Source organism: Gekko japonicus, unplaced genomic scaffold (genome assembly GCF_001447785.1).
Source record: "Gekko japonicus isolate JY-2015 unplaced genomic scaffold, Gekko_japonicus_V1.1 scaffold999, whole genome shotgun sequence".
Taxonomy (NCBI): Eukaryota; Metazoa; Chordata; class Lepidosauria; order Squamata; family Gekkonidae; genus Gekko; species Gekko japonicus.
This window is the reverse complement of record NW_015171532.1, coordinates 595,172-609,896: the sequence shown is the minus strand read 5'-3', so window position 1 is coordinate 609,896 and position 14,725 is coordinate 595,172. Positions and strand designations below refer to the sequence as shown.

Here is a 14,725-nt window from a genome sequence, read left to right as displayed (position 1 = left end):
TTCAAGAGGAGCCTAAGGCCTAGGAAGAAGAAGAAGAAGAAGAAGAAGAAGAAGAAGAAGAAGAAGAAGAAGAAGAAGAAGAAGAAGAAGAAGAGGAGGAGGAGGAGGAGGAGGAGGAGGAGGAGGAGGAGGAGGAGATTGGATTCATACCCCACCCTTCACTATCCAAAGGTGTTTCAGAGCGGCTTACAAACTCCTTTCCCTTCTCCTCCCTACAACAGACACCCTGTGAGGTAGGTGGGGCTGAGAGAGCTCTGAAAGAAACTGCTCTTTTTCAAGAACAGCTCTTATCAGAACTACGGCTTGCCCAAGGTTATCCAGCCAGGTGCAAGTGGAGGAGTGGGGAATCAAACCTGGTTCTCCCAGATTAGAGTCCGTGCACTTAACCACTCTCAGATTAGAGTCCGCGCACTTAACCACTACACCGTACACTTGCACTCCTGCCCAGTTTCCCCGGAAGCCTTCTTTGCAAAGGCAGAAACAGATATCATTCCTTAGTGTGCCTGGATATATGCCAAAATCCTACACCAAACATTTTCAACAAATTGGCAAGGCTTCAAGGAGAACACAAGACTACAGTATCATTTTTTACTTCTGTTGACTTCTCATACTCCTACCTCCATCCTGTATGTTTTCAAGTCTTCACTAAAGCCCCCTCTTATCTAGTCTTTCAGCCTTTGGATGTGCTTAATGCCGTGTTTCACTTCCCTAAGTATATCTGCTGTTGCTATGATGCCTTCTTTTGCTGTCTTTATCTGAGTCTCCATGCTTGTCAGTCACTTTTGACGTGTTTTCTCCTCCCCTCCACCAGAGTGCCACCTCTTTGCCCCAGAGTGACTGGAAACATTCTGAACTTTATTTCATACAGTCTAAATCAAGGCCTTTAAGAGTTTAACTTTGCAGGCAACTATCTTTATCTCAAAATTCAAATTCTGACTTCAAGCAGCGGAGGCTGTCTTAACCTGCCAACGTTTGCTTTACTCATTCACATAGCAGGTCGCCTGCCATGACAGGGGATGGTCCAAGGATGCAGTTTCAGTTTTCTCACCTAATCCCTGCCTCACCCTCCCTTCTTGGAAATCAACATCTGAACGCAATTTAAAAACAAAAACAAAACACCATCATCTATGCACACAAGGCAAGGCAGTAACCAATTATTTATTTACAAGCTCACAATGTAAATGCTGTAACATTTCTTTTCTGATGTGAAGTTGAAATGAGATCCTTAAACAGCAGGAGGAAAACCCTATCATAAATCATGCTTGTTAAAATAACCAAACTGGTGCTAGGCTTGAATAATAATTTGGTCTCACTATGTACAGTGGCAGCTTGCCAGCAACCAGGTCCTTTCTCCTTTCCACAGGCACGGCTTGCAACGTGTTTATATTTGTATTTATGAAGTGCTTTCCTCACACTCAGTCCCTTTCCCCACAGCTAGTGACATGCTTGCCATGAAATGAGGGTGTGTTTGCAGCAGCGAAGGCCACTTATATCAACTTCTTGCTGCCAATTAATGCAAAGTAGTATTAGCCAGACTGGTTATCCACTATGTTCAATCTTTAGTTTCTCGAATATCTTTCCCATCTGTGAACTTGAACTTGATTTAAACTCAGGTCTTCAGAAACCAGTCCATAGCAGATGGTTAATCAGTTGCAACAGTGCATGCTGTGCTAGGGATACAGCCAGCAGATGCTGAATCAACAATTCACATCTTCCCAAGTATGTAACTTTTTCAGTGCTTGAAAAATAAAAAATGGCAATAATTCAGTTAGCTGTTTGATCACATGTTTAACGAAAGAAGAACCAATATACTCAGCATAATGTTATCTTATGGGTCAGAATAGCTCTCGGTATTTTATAGCCATAGTCTATTAAGTTGTGTGTTTTTAATCAGCATTTTTATTTGTAAATGTGTTGCACCTAACTTATTAAAACTAAAAAAAACCCCTAGGACACAACAAGTTAATTTCAGATATTATTTTAGGAAAGGAGCAGTTCCTTAGTTGAAACTCTGCCTTCTCCATGGTCTCACAGTAGAACAGCTCCATTGTGATTTACTTATGTATACGTATATGCATATCCACAAGAAGATATGCTGATATATTCTCTCCAGCAAGCTTGCCCAAGGAGGTTGCACCTGCAAATCCCTGTGCCCAGGAGCAGATTGGCCATTTAATTTAGAGGGAAATTTCCTAGTAGGCCTCTGCTGTAGAGGGCCATTGGTGACCAAGCCCCAACAACTCTGGCAGCACCTCAGGGCTCCAGAGCCATCTTCATTTCCCAGTCTGCTCCTGCCTGTGCTGAATCAGTGTTAGAAATCCTGGGGAATAGGTGACAAGCTGAGCAAGCAAGTAGCTCTAATTTTGCCGATGCATTACCTTCACAAGCTCCATGACAAGGTATAACTCAGTAGGCATATCCATCTCCTCAATCAGAAGAACAATATTAGGATGCTTGACCCTTCTTAAAATTGATACTTCATTCTGGATCATGTGCTCCTGCCACAAGACAAACATTGTATGAGAGAAGAAAATGGAAAGGTAAGTATATATGATGCACCCTGCAGCAGGGGTCATTTCGTAGAAAAAGAGCTAGGGGAACTCATTAGCATAACTCATTAGCATATGCCACACCCCCTGACATCACCGGAGGTGTGTCATAAGGCCACAGCCCCTGACACCACCGGAAATGTGTCATAAGGCCACACACCCCGCCCCCAACGGTCCCGGCCGCCACCGCCAGCCTTGCAGCTCCACTGCCGAGCCCCATGAGGGGCCCGGCGGTGGACCTGCAAGGCCGGCGGGAGTGCAAGGAAGCCCTGCGAAGGCCCTCCCTGGCCCCAGGCAGGCAGGGGTGGGGAGAGGCGGGGAGGAAGCAACTTACCCTCCCTCTTCTCCTGCCTCCTCCTGGCTGAATGAGGGCCGGAAGCGGGGTGGCCGGAAGCAGGGGGCGGGGCTTCGTCATGTGCCCACCCCCCATACCTCACCCGGGGGAACTGCATTCCCCCACGTTCCCCCCCGAAATGACCTCTGCCCTGCAGTATGAGATCCAAGTGTGCTTCAATTATCACCTCCCATTAACTGTTATTAAGAGATACGTTGCCTCTGAACATGGAGGTCTGACATAGCCATCATGCCACTGATAGACTTGTGCCTACACAAATGTGTATAATCTTTGTGAGAAACCAATCTGTGCCTCTTCTCCCTGTACTGCTTGATGAGAAATGAGGATATGGCTACAACTTTCTTAGATTCATTTTGAAGTTTTAAGCCCTTAATGCTTACATCAATGCCAGAGAAGTGGCAACAACAAGATTAGGGGGGAATGAAATGGGGAAAGGATTGTGTTTCTGTTGCACAGAAAAGTCAGTTGATCATTTAACCCCTTTACAATTCTAGTAGTACAATACGTATTTTTCCAAGCAGCAAGAAAACATAATGTTCTTAGCTGTAGAATGGTTAACACCAGGGCCGGTTTAGTTTGTGAAATCCTGCTCATTAGTATCCATATATATAGTAATGATTTGTGTTTCACAATTCTAAGTAGTATCTAATTATCATGAAAATCAGATGCTTTAATTACAGGAATTAAAATGACGAATAGTTAATCAAACAATTAACCACTCTGCAGGCCACTGGCCTTCATTTCTTGACTGCCAGAAAAGAGAACTCCAAGGCTAAATGCCTGCCAAGTTAACCTCAGTCAGGATATATTTAAATGGTAACTTAACAACATCAATCCCAATTTACCCTAAATTTTAAAAAGTTATTCAATATAAGTGTTTTGTAAAAGATAATATGTTCCCACACTAGATCTTCTTTACTTACTTTTCCTCTACATTTACTTTTTTTGATGATTTTCAGAGCATATTCTCTACCAGTTGACCTAATAAAAGAGAGAGAATGAAAGGAAGGGAATGGAATACAGGATAAATATTATCAGTTATTTCAGTCAAAGTTACTAATATTGATTCAGGCCTAGCGAGAGCCATCATGGACCTTTACCCTGCCACCCCATTTCAGAAGACATGTAATACTTGATTAGCACAGGTATGCCACTACTGTACCCATATGGCACCTTGATCAGCTTTCCAGACCCCCAACCCCGAGTGACTGGAATATTGTACCACTAGCTTCCCCCTCCCCCACCATGGCAGGCCTGTATTGATATCATCAAGTAAAGTACCAACGATTGCTTAGTAAATGCTGAAGACATTGCTTCTGGGATGTTTCTGCATGCCAAAATATTATGTTATTCTGGAAAACAGTGTTCAAAAGAAAGAAAGGAAATAGTAGACTACAGTTTACCAGAGGTCCTTAATATGTTTCAGTTGAGTTATTTTAAGGAACGAATTACGTTTTAAGGAATGTATTTAGAGAGCAATCCTACTCAGGTCTACTCCATGGGACTTACTCCCATTAAAGAACTGCCGTGCTGGAGATATCAATTACCAAAATCTGGCTATGTTGGTATAAAACCAGAATTATATTGCACAGCCACAAACAGATTAAAGGTAATATCCACCCTAGGTATGCCTATGTTTCCATGCTCATTTTGTTTGCAAAAGTCCCAGCTGAAACAAAAGCAGTAAAGAACTTATTGGATAATGTATCCATTTTAATTTGTGTTTTAACAACTAGCATACTTCTTATATACAATTTACAGCTTTTGTGGGAAAAACAGATAAGCAGAAATTGTCTCACATTTTGTCTTGTTCCTAAAGTAAAAAATGAATATTGCAGATTATTAACATTACTAGAAGTGATATGTAAAAATCTAAAGGCCAAGTTACACTGTTTTGTGGAAGCAACCATATGGTGCTTCTTAGTGTTAATAAAAATAACTTTGTAATGAATAAGCACAGATATACACACTGTGTGGTTTACTTTAGTCTCGTAGCTTTAGTCCTGCAGCTCTCACAAGCTGAAAACTCTGCATTGCAAGCAGGAAATAAATGCATGTGAGGTAGAGAACAATTCAGATGACAAAGCTACTGTTTAATTGGGTTTTCTTAGTTGGAAATTGGCTCAAGCTTTAAAAAACCAGGATATAAAGTTTAAATTAAATCAAACAAAAATATACACAGTGCTTTGTAATGAAATAAGAACTTTACAGATTGAAGCACTGGGCACCCTTAGTATCCAGAGTGTCCCAGGACCAATCCCTGGCATCTCAGTGCAGGCCTGGGAAACACTTTTCTCTGCCCAAGATTCTAGAAAGCTACCACCTATCAGAGCAGATAATATTAAGCTATATGGTCTAATGGTTGAGTATAAAGCAATTACATGCCTTCACATACACTTTGCCATATTCAGTTTCTTCAAAAACTTCAGTCTAAGTCCATTGACACAATTTAGGCTCTGCATAGGATTGCACCGTTACACTGAAATCCTGTACAGAATTGTTCCAGTCTAAACCCAGTGGGCCATAAAACTGGAGTAAGTTTCCAAAGGATTGCATTTGTTAGTGACATTTTTTTAAAAGCCAACTTTCCCCACTAGAGGGCTTTTGATATAGCTGCCAGAAATAACTGCAACACTTCATCTAAAAACAGTCTTCATATTATTTGGTAATTAACCCAAATGCTTAACTGCTTTTAGGTTTGTCTTATATTTTCCAACAAAATATAAGAACATGGAAATGATAATCTCCTTTGTCTCTAAAACATTGGCCTCCAGCTGTGTTGTAATAGTTGGTTCGTTACAAGCTCATTAAACACAAGTAAATGCACAACTTCATAACTAAAAGTAGAATGGTCAGAGAACAGAACATTTCGATTACCAGTATTAAGACCCCAACAATGCAGGTCAAATTTACTGACAGACTTGGCTCTTTTTACTTAATAAAAACAAGATATTTTACATTTTGGTTCTGAAACAGATGAGAAAGTTGTATGTCTAAAAGAAAAATGCAATTCTTAGAATTACTTTGTTGTTCATAATGGATGTGTTATCTCGTTAACCCCCCCAAATAAACTAAATTTAATTTTAAGAATGATGGTATGCATGCTCACGAAAGTCTGTACCCAGAATTAAACTCTGTTGGTCTTAAAGGTGCCACTGGACTCAAACTTTGTTCTAAGAATGATTCCTCAGGGCCTTTTAAATCTCTACATTAATCTTAAAACTTCTCATGCATTGTGCTGAATTTTATGCCCACTGAGATGTTCAGAGATTAAAAACCTCTAAATTCAGGTCAGTCAGTCTGACCAAGTGGAAGCTGTATATATCTTAAGTAGTCTTTTCCCCCTCTAATAAATATCAATATAGTCACAAAGTGGGCAAGAAAAAACTATCAAACCTTCAGAACATTCGTAATCAGCATAACCAGACTGATATCTGGAAACTGCAACATCTGGGAGATTATATGTATTCTGAACTAAAGAAGGAACCCAACTGTACGTGCAAATAGGCGCTGCATACTTGTGGCTTCTCTAGCTGATCTGGCTGTTGGGACTGCTCCCCTTCCCTCCTAATGGTTCATGTTTATCTGAGAGCTCACACAGAGCTGGCAGGGATGAAGCAACTGTTACATCCACAAAATGCACATTTGTAATCACAGCCTCAACTGGCCTTGGTTTGTGCAGGAAAGGAAGAGCAGGTTTGACCCTTCAATCGCCACTTGGTTATACTGCTTAAAAGCAGATTCTCCTTCTGTGCTACTAAAATATGCGTATTTCAAAAACAAGGTATGTACCTTGTTCACTTAAAATGCTAACAAAGCAAGAAACCCAGTTTCAAAATCAAGAGGTGGTGGAATGGCCAAACCCCTTCCATTCCCTTCTATGTACAGTGATGCTGCCTTAGTCTGTACTTTGTATTTTATGATGGACGGAGATGTGTGCAAGACCTTTATCTCAACTGCTGTACTTTAAGATTTCCTTTGGGTATTTAGCCATGACCTCATCATTCTGATTTCACTTTGAGGCTGGGATTACATTGTGCTAAGTGACACCAAATAAAGTTGTGCCACTGAAGTATGGATATGCAGATACTGGTATGATGTTAACCAATAACAATGTTTGTTCTGAACAGATGTCAGATTTTCAGAAACTGTTCTGAACTACATTATTACCATTCGATATCCAATGGATTTTTTTTAACTGTTTAGAGAAACAGAATTCCTGTGGTTCCAGATATACTGAAGTCTCTGCAGGGCAGTTGTGGGGAGGAAGGCTTCAGGAATGGTCTTTCCAACTGCAAGTAAAATGATTCCTAATGTTATTTTAGTATAATGAGAAAAGTTTAACAAGGCGTGTGTTGAACACAGTCAAGGAAAATGTAACCCAGACTTGAGAAATCAAACTATTAAATGTATAGATTATCCCTGCAAAACACTTTTTAATAGGCATAACTGGAGTAGTTTTCTTCTACATTTCGCACATATTACTTTATTCCATATGTGCGAAAGCCTGAAAATGGAGATGTGAACCATGAAAAGCCTAATGTTAATGGCTGCTTTAAATATAATAACAAAGTGATCTTTCTCACCTTTCTATACACTCCTTTACAATGGCAAAATTTCCATCTCCTATAGTTCGGCCAACTTTATATCTCTCTGCTATAGAGGCTGGAACCTGGAAGCCTTCCTCCAACACTTCTGAAAGAATTGTTAGTACATTTTTATTGGTAGAGAAGGCACTGCAGATGTGATACATAATACATATTCCACCTCTATGGTTTAAGACAACTGGAAACCATTCAGAATCATCATGTTCTTTTTACTGGACAGAGAAATCATGATGCCAATATTGCAGAAATTCAACAAGTTTCTCCAGGTAATTTTCCTTTTTTCCCTTTTTTCTTTTTTACAAACAATCATTCTGCCACAACTCATTACCCTCTTTTTTTGTTAAATTATAATAAGCAGATGCTTTGGTGATCTGTTCAAGAGAAGTCCAATCTCAAATAAAGACTGGATTAGTTCAACACACCACAATTAAATCTACTACAAAAGGAGTCTAACACTCAAACACTTACTTTATTACTTCCTGTAAGCTAAGACATCTATAAACTGGCTTGTGTAATAAGTGCCATTTTCCCCTCTGTATTAAATATTTAGTTTTTAAACAAATGTTCTCAATAAGGTCACCATAATATACAACCTGGCCACCAGATGCTTAAAAAAATAATCAGTCAAAACAGCAAAGAAAAGGGGTTTGTACTTATTGGTTTTTAGTAGCCATTAGAGTATCATTAGTCTTCATATACTCAAGAACCAGTTTCAAGTATCAAATAATATTTTCAAAACGCTGTGGCCATACACCTCCACTTACAAGGACTATACCTCTACCAATTAAATACTGTGTATAGCCTTTTCCAAATACTAACATTTAAGAAAAACTGTTAAATTTCCACTTCTCAAAGCAGCAGAACATAGAAGTATGATTAGTTTTTCACAGCAGCCATCAATACATGGTTTTCTACTTGGTGTGACAATTTATAAACTGATTTGTGGAGTGCTGTACACATTATGCAAAAAATAGTGGCAATTAATGTAAGGTAAAGCAAAGGACACCTGCACATGTGCATGCGTGCGCGCGCACACACACACACGCACGCACACAGAGGATAGAATTTAGCTTAACCTTAGAGTTCTATGTAGGGATACAATAAAGGAAAATGACGACAATTGTTGTATGCAGGGGTCATTTTGTAGAAAAAGAGGTGCAGGAGCTCATTAGCATAACTTATTAGCATAACTTATTTGCATATGCCACACCCCCTGACATCACCGGAAGTGTGTCAGAAGGCAACACCCACCGCTCAGGCTCCACTGGACTGTTTTGGATTGCTAGCTATTGGGGGGGGGGGAACGTGCAGATCTGCTCTCACAGAGGAGGGAGAGCTTGTACCTGAATAAAACTTGGTCTTAAAGGCTCCACTGGACTATTTGGGATTGCTAGCTTTTGTGGGGGGGAGGGAACGTGCAGATCTGCTCTCACAGAGGAGGGAGAGCTTGTACCTGAAGGCGGGCTGGGGGGGGGCTCTGCAACTTACCTGGCAACTTCTTGCTCCTCATGGCCTGACTGAGATCTGCTGGGAGCGGGGGGCGGGGCTTGTTGCATGTGCCCATCCCCTGAACTCCTTACTGCCGGAGCTCCGCTCCTGTGCGCTCCTGCATGAAATGACCCCTGGTTGTATGATGCTGTAACTCTGTGGGCCACTATTTGAAAGTCTTAACAAAATTCAATTTGCTTACCAGTTAAAAAGGCCCAGGCTATAAGGCAATTGTAATTTAAGTGATTATGTTTTCTAGCATGGCCCTGTACCTTTTCTCCCCATTCAGCTTACATTTGGTATCTGAGCCTGGCTGGCATAAAAAATGTCTCAGGTACCAGAACATATTGAGATGAAGCATGGAAGGACTCTATTCTAAATAAATCTTTAAGTTAAAGATGAGGATCCCCATATTGCTTATCAATATGACCTTGCTGGGAGGGCGGGGTAAACATTTAATAAATAAATGTCTCTGTCTGTCTGTTCTGCAAAAGGAGAGTTTTAATTGCCTATAAAATGGGAATACTTTATCCCATCATCCTGAGAGCTGGCAGAAAAGGAGTACAATCCGAGGCCGCCAGAAGAAGCCAGACTCCAACAACAAGCCCTGCTGCCGGGTGCTGGTAGGACATCACCCCCCGTATAATTGTGGCCTTAGTTAGGAACCAATGATTGTGTGTAAGCCGCTCAGAGACCCTTCGGGGTTCGACCGGGATATAAATTGAATGATAAAATAAAATAAAATAAACAATACCTAAGAATTTCATCTCAATTAGATTAGAAGCTAATATTACAGCCAGAAATGTACTCCCCATTGAAACAAAGGCCTAATGAAAGAACTAAGAAAATGAACATGACATCAATAATTCTGAATAATAATTCAGAAAAAGAATAAAACTTAGCTAAAATTAATTTAAAAAATTTAAAATGGTGCAAATCTCTGTCATAGATATTCTGTAAAAATTAAATGGGGTAACTTCCATGTATAAACTTATTAGAGGAAGCAAAATATAAACATAATAGATTGCTAATAGGGTTGCCAGGTCCACTTACCTGGCTGGCGGGGGGCTCCCAACAGCCTTCCACGAAACCAGAAATGATATCGGGCAACTTCCAGTAAAACCGGAAGTAGAGGCCACGACACGATGACGTCACTTGGAAGTAATGTCATCACATCAGGGACATCAGTGGTGACACTCTGGTTTTTGGGCAAAACTCTCTGGTAACTTTGGCTTCAAACCATAGAGTTTTACCAACAAAGAAGAAGAGAAGAGATTGGATTTATATCCCACCCTTCACTTGGAGTCTCAGAGTGGCTTATAAATGCCTTTCCCTTCCCTTTCCCACAACACTCTGTGAGGTAGGCAGGGCTGAGAGAGCTCTTTCAAGAACTGCTTTTTCAAGAACAACTCTGACAGAACCAGGGGTCATTTGGGGGGGACGCGGGGGGACGCCATCCCCCCGGGTGAGGTGCGGGAGGGCGGGGCCTGGAGCTCCCTGCTGGTGCCCGCTGGAGGTCGCCGCCGGCTGTGGGGAGGACACACTTCTGGTGATGTCAGGGGGTGTGGCATATGCTAATAAGTTATGCTAATGAGTCCCCCTAGCTCTTTTTCTACGAAATGACCCCTGGACAGAACTATGGCTTGCCCAAGGTCATCCAGCAGCTGCAAGTGGAGGAGTGGGGAATCAAACCCAGTTCTCCCAGATTAGAGTCTGCACACTTAACCACTACACCAAATGAGAGGTGATGTCATCACATCGGGGCCTGACTTTTGGTTTTACCGGAAGTCACACAGAAAGGTCCATTTAGAAAGGTCCTCCTTTTTTGCCACCTGTCCTCTTTAAGGCTCTTTTTAAAAAAACTGATGAAAATGTCCTCTTTTTGACTTTCCTTTGTAGTTTGATAATATTACCTATCTGTTAAAAGTTATAGCAAGTCTGCAGAAGTGGCGAAAATATGTATTACTGAATATATAGTAATGACGAAACCAATGTAGTTGCAAAACAGGTTATGAAATTTGAAACCTAAAATGTTGAATATAAATGTAAATAAGGACTATTGTATTTTATAGACAATGTTTTAAAAATTATAATGAAGCGGATGTTGGGGAGAAATGTTCTCTGTTTTATACACTCTTATATATAGTTATCCTTGATATACACAATTATGCTATATAATCCCTCTTTTCCTTTCTGTATCCCCTTTATACTATTACTTTGCTTTCTTTTGGGATTGGAAAATTAAGAATATTCCTAGTTAGTAGCAACTATCACAGCTTAAATAGTAGGGGTATTTAAAATGACATTTGTCATAATGAGCACTTCTTTGAAATACGTCCTCTTTTTTCCTTTGAAAATATGGTAACTCTATCTAACATATATCCCACCCTAAGGGAGAGTGGGGGCTAAAACCACATGGCAGTACCCTGTGAAGCAGACCTCACACTGAGCTAATATCCATAACACTTTTCTCAGGTTTATAATGAAATACTTTCATTGCAATCTTGTTATTATTTTGGTTTTGAATATATATATGTAAATTTTCTCACAAACATTTACCTTCACCAGGTCCATCGTTTTCATCCATGGAGCTGCAGACTTTGGTTGATGCTAGTGAGGTAGAGGAACCACTGTGCTGAGAGCTCTGAAAATATATAACATTTGGGGAGGGAGAGATAGGAAGAAAAACTGGATTATTTTAAAAATGATTCTTCAATAAGGCTAGTTTATATGGCAAGGTATCATATAAACCAGGGGTGGCCAAACTGTGGCTTGGGAGCCATATGTGGCTCTTTCACACATATTGTGCGGCTCCTGGCAAGGCAGCTGGGGAAGCGAAGGGGAGGCATGCCTCCCTGATTGATCTTCCCTTCTCCAGCCAGTGTTCCCCTCCCTGGGTAGGCTTGAGGTGGGGGGTGAAGCAGAGTAAGAAAGCAACTTGAACTTTAAATGCATTCTCAAAGCCCCCCCTCCAGCCGGCTTGGAGAAGGCATTTGTCTCTTTAAATCCCTTTTCCAAGCCAAGCCACCTGGTGAGGGGGGTGGTTTGGAGAACACATTTAAAGTTAAAGTTGCTTTCTTTCCACCTCTCTCTCTCTTCCCCTCCCCCTCCCCATCTTTTTGCTTTCTTTCTACCTTTCTTCTCTCACTTTCTCTCTTCCTTCCTTCCCCATCTTTACTCTCTCTCTCTCTCTCTCTTCCTTCCCCCCTCCCCATCTATTTGCTTTCTTTGTTTCTCTCTCTCTCTTAGATAAATAAATATCATTAGCAAACAAATATCATTGGGCAAATAAATATCATTATCAATATCTGTTTTACCCCTATTGTTTTTATTTTTGGCAGTCTCATTTAGTGTTAATAAAAGGCAAATTTGCATATTTTTTTATAAAAATGTATGTGTAATATTTGTTCATGTCCTGCGGCTCCCAAACATCTGATGTTTATTCTGTGTGGCTCTTATGTTAAGCAAGTTTGGCCACCCCTGATCTAAACAGACTGTTCTCTCTTCAATAATCTAGGTGCACTATCCTGCAAACAACAACTAAGTATATTGCACTGTTGCTTTTTGTTTCATGTTATCTTCACACCTAATCTACTTCACCATTTCCTTCTGGTCTTTTTTTGAAAATGCAACTTAAAAAAAAAAAATCTCAGCACCTAAGCGATAAAAGCTCTTACCAGTGTATTTCTCTCTCTCTCTTGGAAACTACCACTACTTTTTTTCCCCTGACATCCTCATTTCTAGCCTTTAAGATTCAAGTCAAAATGATGGTGGAAAGTGCTGTCAAGTCACAGCTGATTTACAGTGACCCCATACGATTTTCAAGGTAAGAGAAAATCAGAGGTGGTTTGCCATTGCCTGCCTCTGCATAGCAACCCTGGGCCTCTTTGGAGCTGACCCAGGCTTAGCAGCTGAGATCTGATGAGACTCAGCTAGCCTGGGCCATCCAGATCAGGGCCAACTTAGAATATCTCTGCTAAAACTATATCCCTTTCCCCTTCCAACTACTGTGATGATTGTATCATCAGTTCCTTTCAGTTTCTTCAGCATATGCCTCAGAATGATTGTCTGAGTGATCTGCTAGGCATCCACTTATTTTCCTTCTTCTGTTCTTGGCTGCAGAAGAGATCCCCTCTACAACTCTGCAAAACATTGCCATGTTATGCATTTTAGAAGTCCCACAAAAATCATCTTCCGAAAGCCTCTCCCAAAGTGCTATAATCTCGATAATTCTGCCTTCTCCTTCTCCAGCACTTACCCAGGTAACCACATGCTGGAAGTCAACTGTGTGACTTAAGTGTTGTACCACCTGTGATCTTTACCTTTTTGCCTGTGTAATGCCTTATTGCCAACAGTGGGAGGGAGCACTTCTTTGTTCAGCTGATGATGAAAAATTGTCACCACCATTTCTGTGAAAACTTTGTGTTAATTGCTTTATACCACACAGTACTCAGTACATTTCAAATATGTTGTTACAATCCAATCCTGCCTACACACTTATTTGGCTGAAGTTTCCCCAAGAATGGTTGGATCTGTAATAACCAAGTAAGAGAATATATACTAACATTACCTCTTAGTGTTGTTTCAACTGTGATATGAAGGCACCTCCTGTGCAGAATATACTCCACTCTTGCTGTTTACCATGTGCATGTATTATGTTTCCAAGTGTATGCATATGCTGACAAACCATACTTTGCGAGGGCATCCAGCATGCAGACATCAAATATACAAGCAGTGGAATATATGGATGTGTGTGTGGCAACCTATATGCTCAACATGGAAAGGACTTCTATGTAAAAAAAAAATGTATTTTCCTACATTTGAAACATTTCCTATATTTGAAAGGCGGGGCCGGGGATGCAGCATCTCAGCTAGAGTGTCTTAAAAATTATCTTATTGCATGCTGCAATTCAAAGACACGCAAAGAACAATAACACCAAGTTGATGGCAACTGTCATTTCCATAATATTTTCTTTTTAATTTAACATCACACTTTTTATTGATTACAAATGACTCCAAGATAGTCTAGTCTACCTAGCATACTGCTAACATGATGTCAGCCAGATCAGAAAATATTTGACCTAGCATATCTGACGATGGCACCAACATTAATCCACTCACTGTGTACCACCAACAGTACCCGTTTTTTTGACAGGGTACTGGCACATCTGTTTGTACAACTGTTTGCAGCAAGTTTGAGGATCGGGCTGTTAACTGAGTTCTTGCCTACTTTGTTTTTCAAATGCCTCTCATTGCCAGGCAAACTTATTACATCTCACCTTGTTGAGAGATGCTTCATGTGTCCAATCCATGTGCCACTCTTACACTGACACAGAGGCTGAAAATCAGATGCTTTCCTAATGATCTCACAGAACTGTAATTCCCAGCATTTAAAATGTAGACCTCTTTCCTGCTGCCCAGTCTAGCAACTGTTAACATAAATACCTTCATCATGAGAACACATTAACAACCACTAGACTATGAGCTGCAGAATTAATGCAGATTCATTACACATCTTGTAGTCTCAGACAATACTACTCATAGAAGCATCTGAATGCATTTGTCTGCATTCCTATTCCATAGCATACATACCATGTCCCTCCACCATGGGTCATTCTGTCACTTCCTTTACAAAAGGAAGATGTACAATCTAGCTGCGAGTACCCAGATCTCTCTTCCAAATCTAATACCTTGACTTTCTGGCCAAGGTATTAGCCAATAACCAT

At 40.6% G+C, this 14,725-nt stretch overlaps 1 protein-coding gene across 3 annotated transcripts in view; it reads right to left on the bottom strand.

Moving 5' to 3' along the window:
- DCLK1 (doublecortin like kinase 1) overlaps positions 1 to 14,725 on the bottom strand; it is a 306,559-nt gene that overhangs the window by 43,701 nt on the left and 248,133 nt on the right. For all 3 annotated transcript variants that reach the window (XM_015419594.1, XM_015419595.1, XM_015419596.1), the window contains 4 exons: positions 11,559 to 11,643; positions 7,491 to 7,599; positions 3,828 to 3,885; positions 2,379 to 2,498 (listed from right to left, as the gene is read on the bottom strand). In XM_015419594.1, coding sequence (XP_015275080.1) covers positions 2,379 to 2,498; positions 3,828 to 3,885; positions 7,491 to 7,599; positions 11,559 to 11,643 — 372 coding nt within the window. The remainder of the gene's footprint in view (positions 1 to 2,378; positions 2,499 to 3,827; positions 3,886 to 7,490; positions 7,600 to 11,558; positions 11,644 to 14,725) is intronic.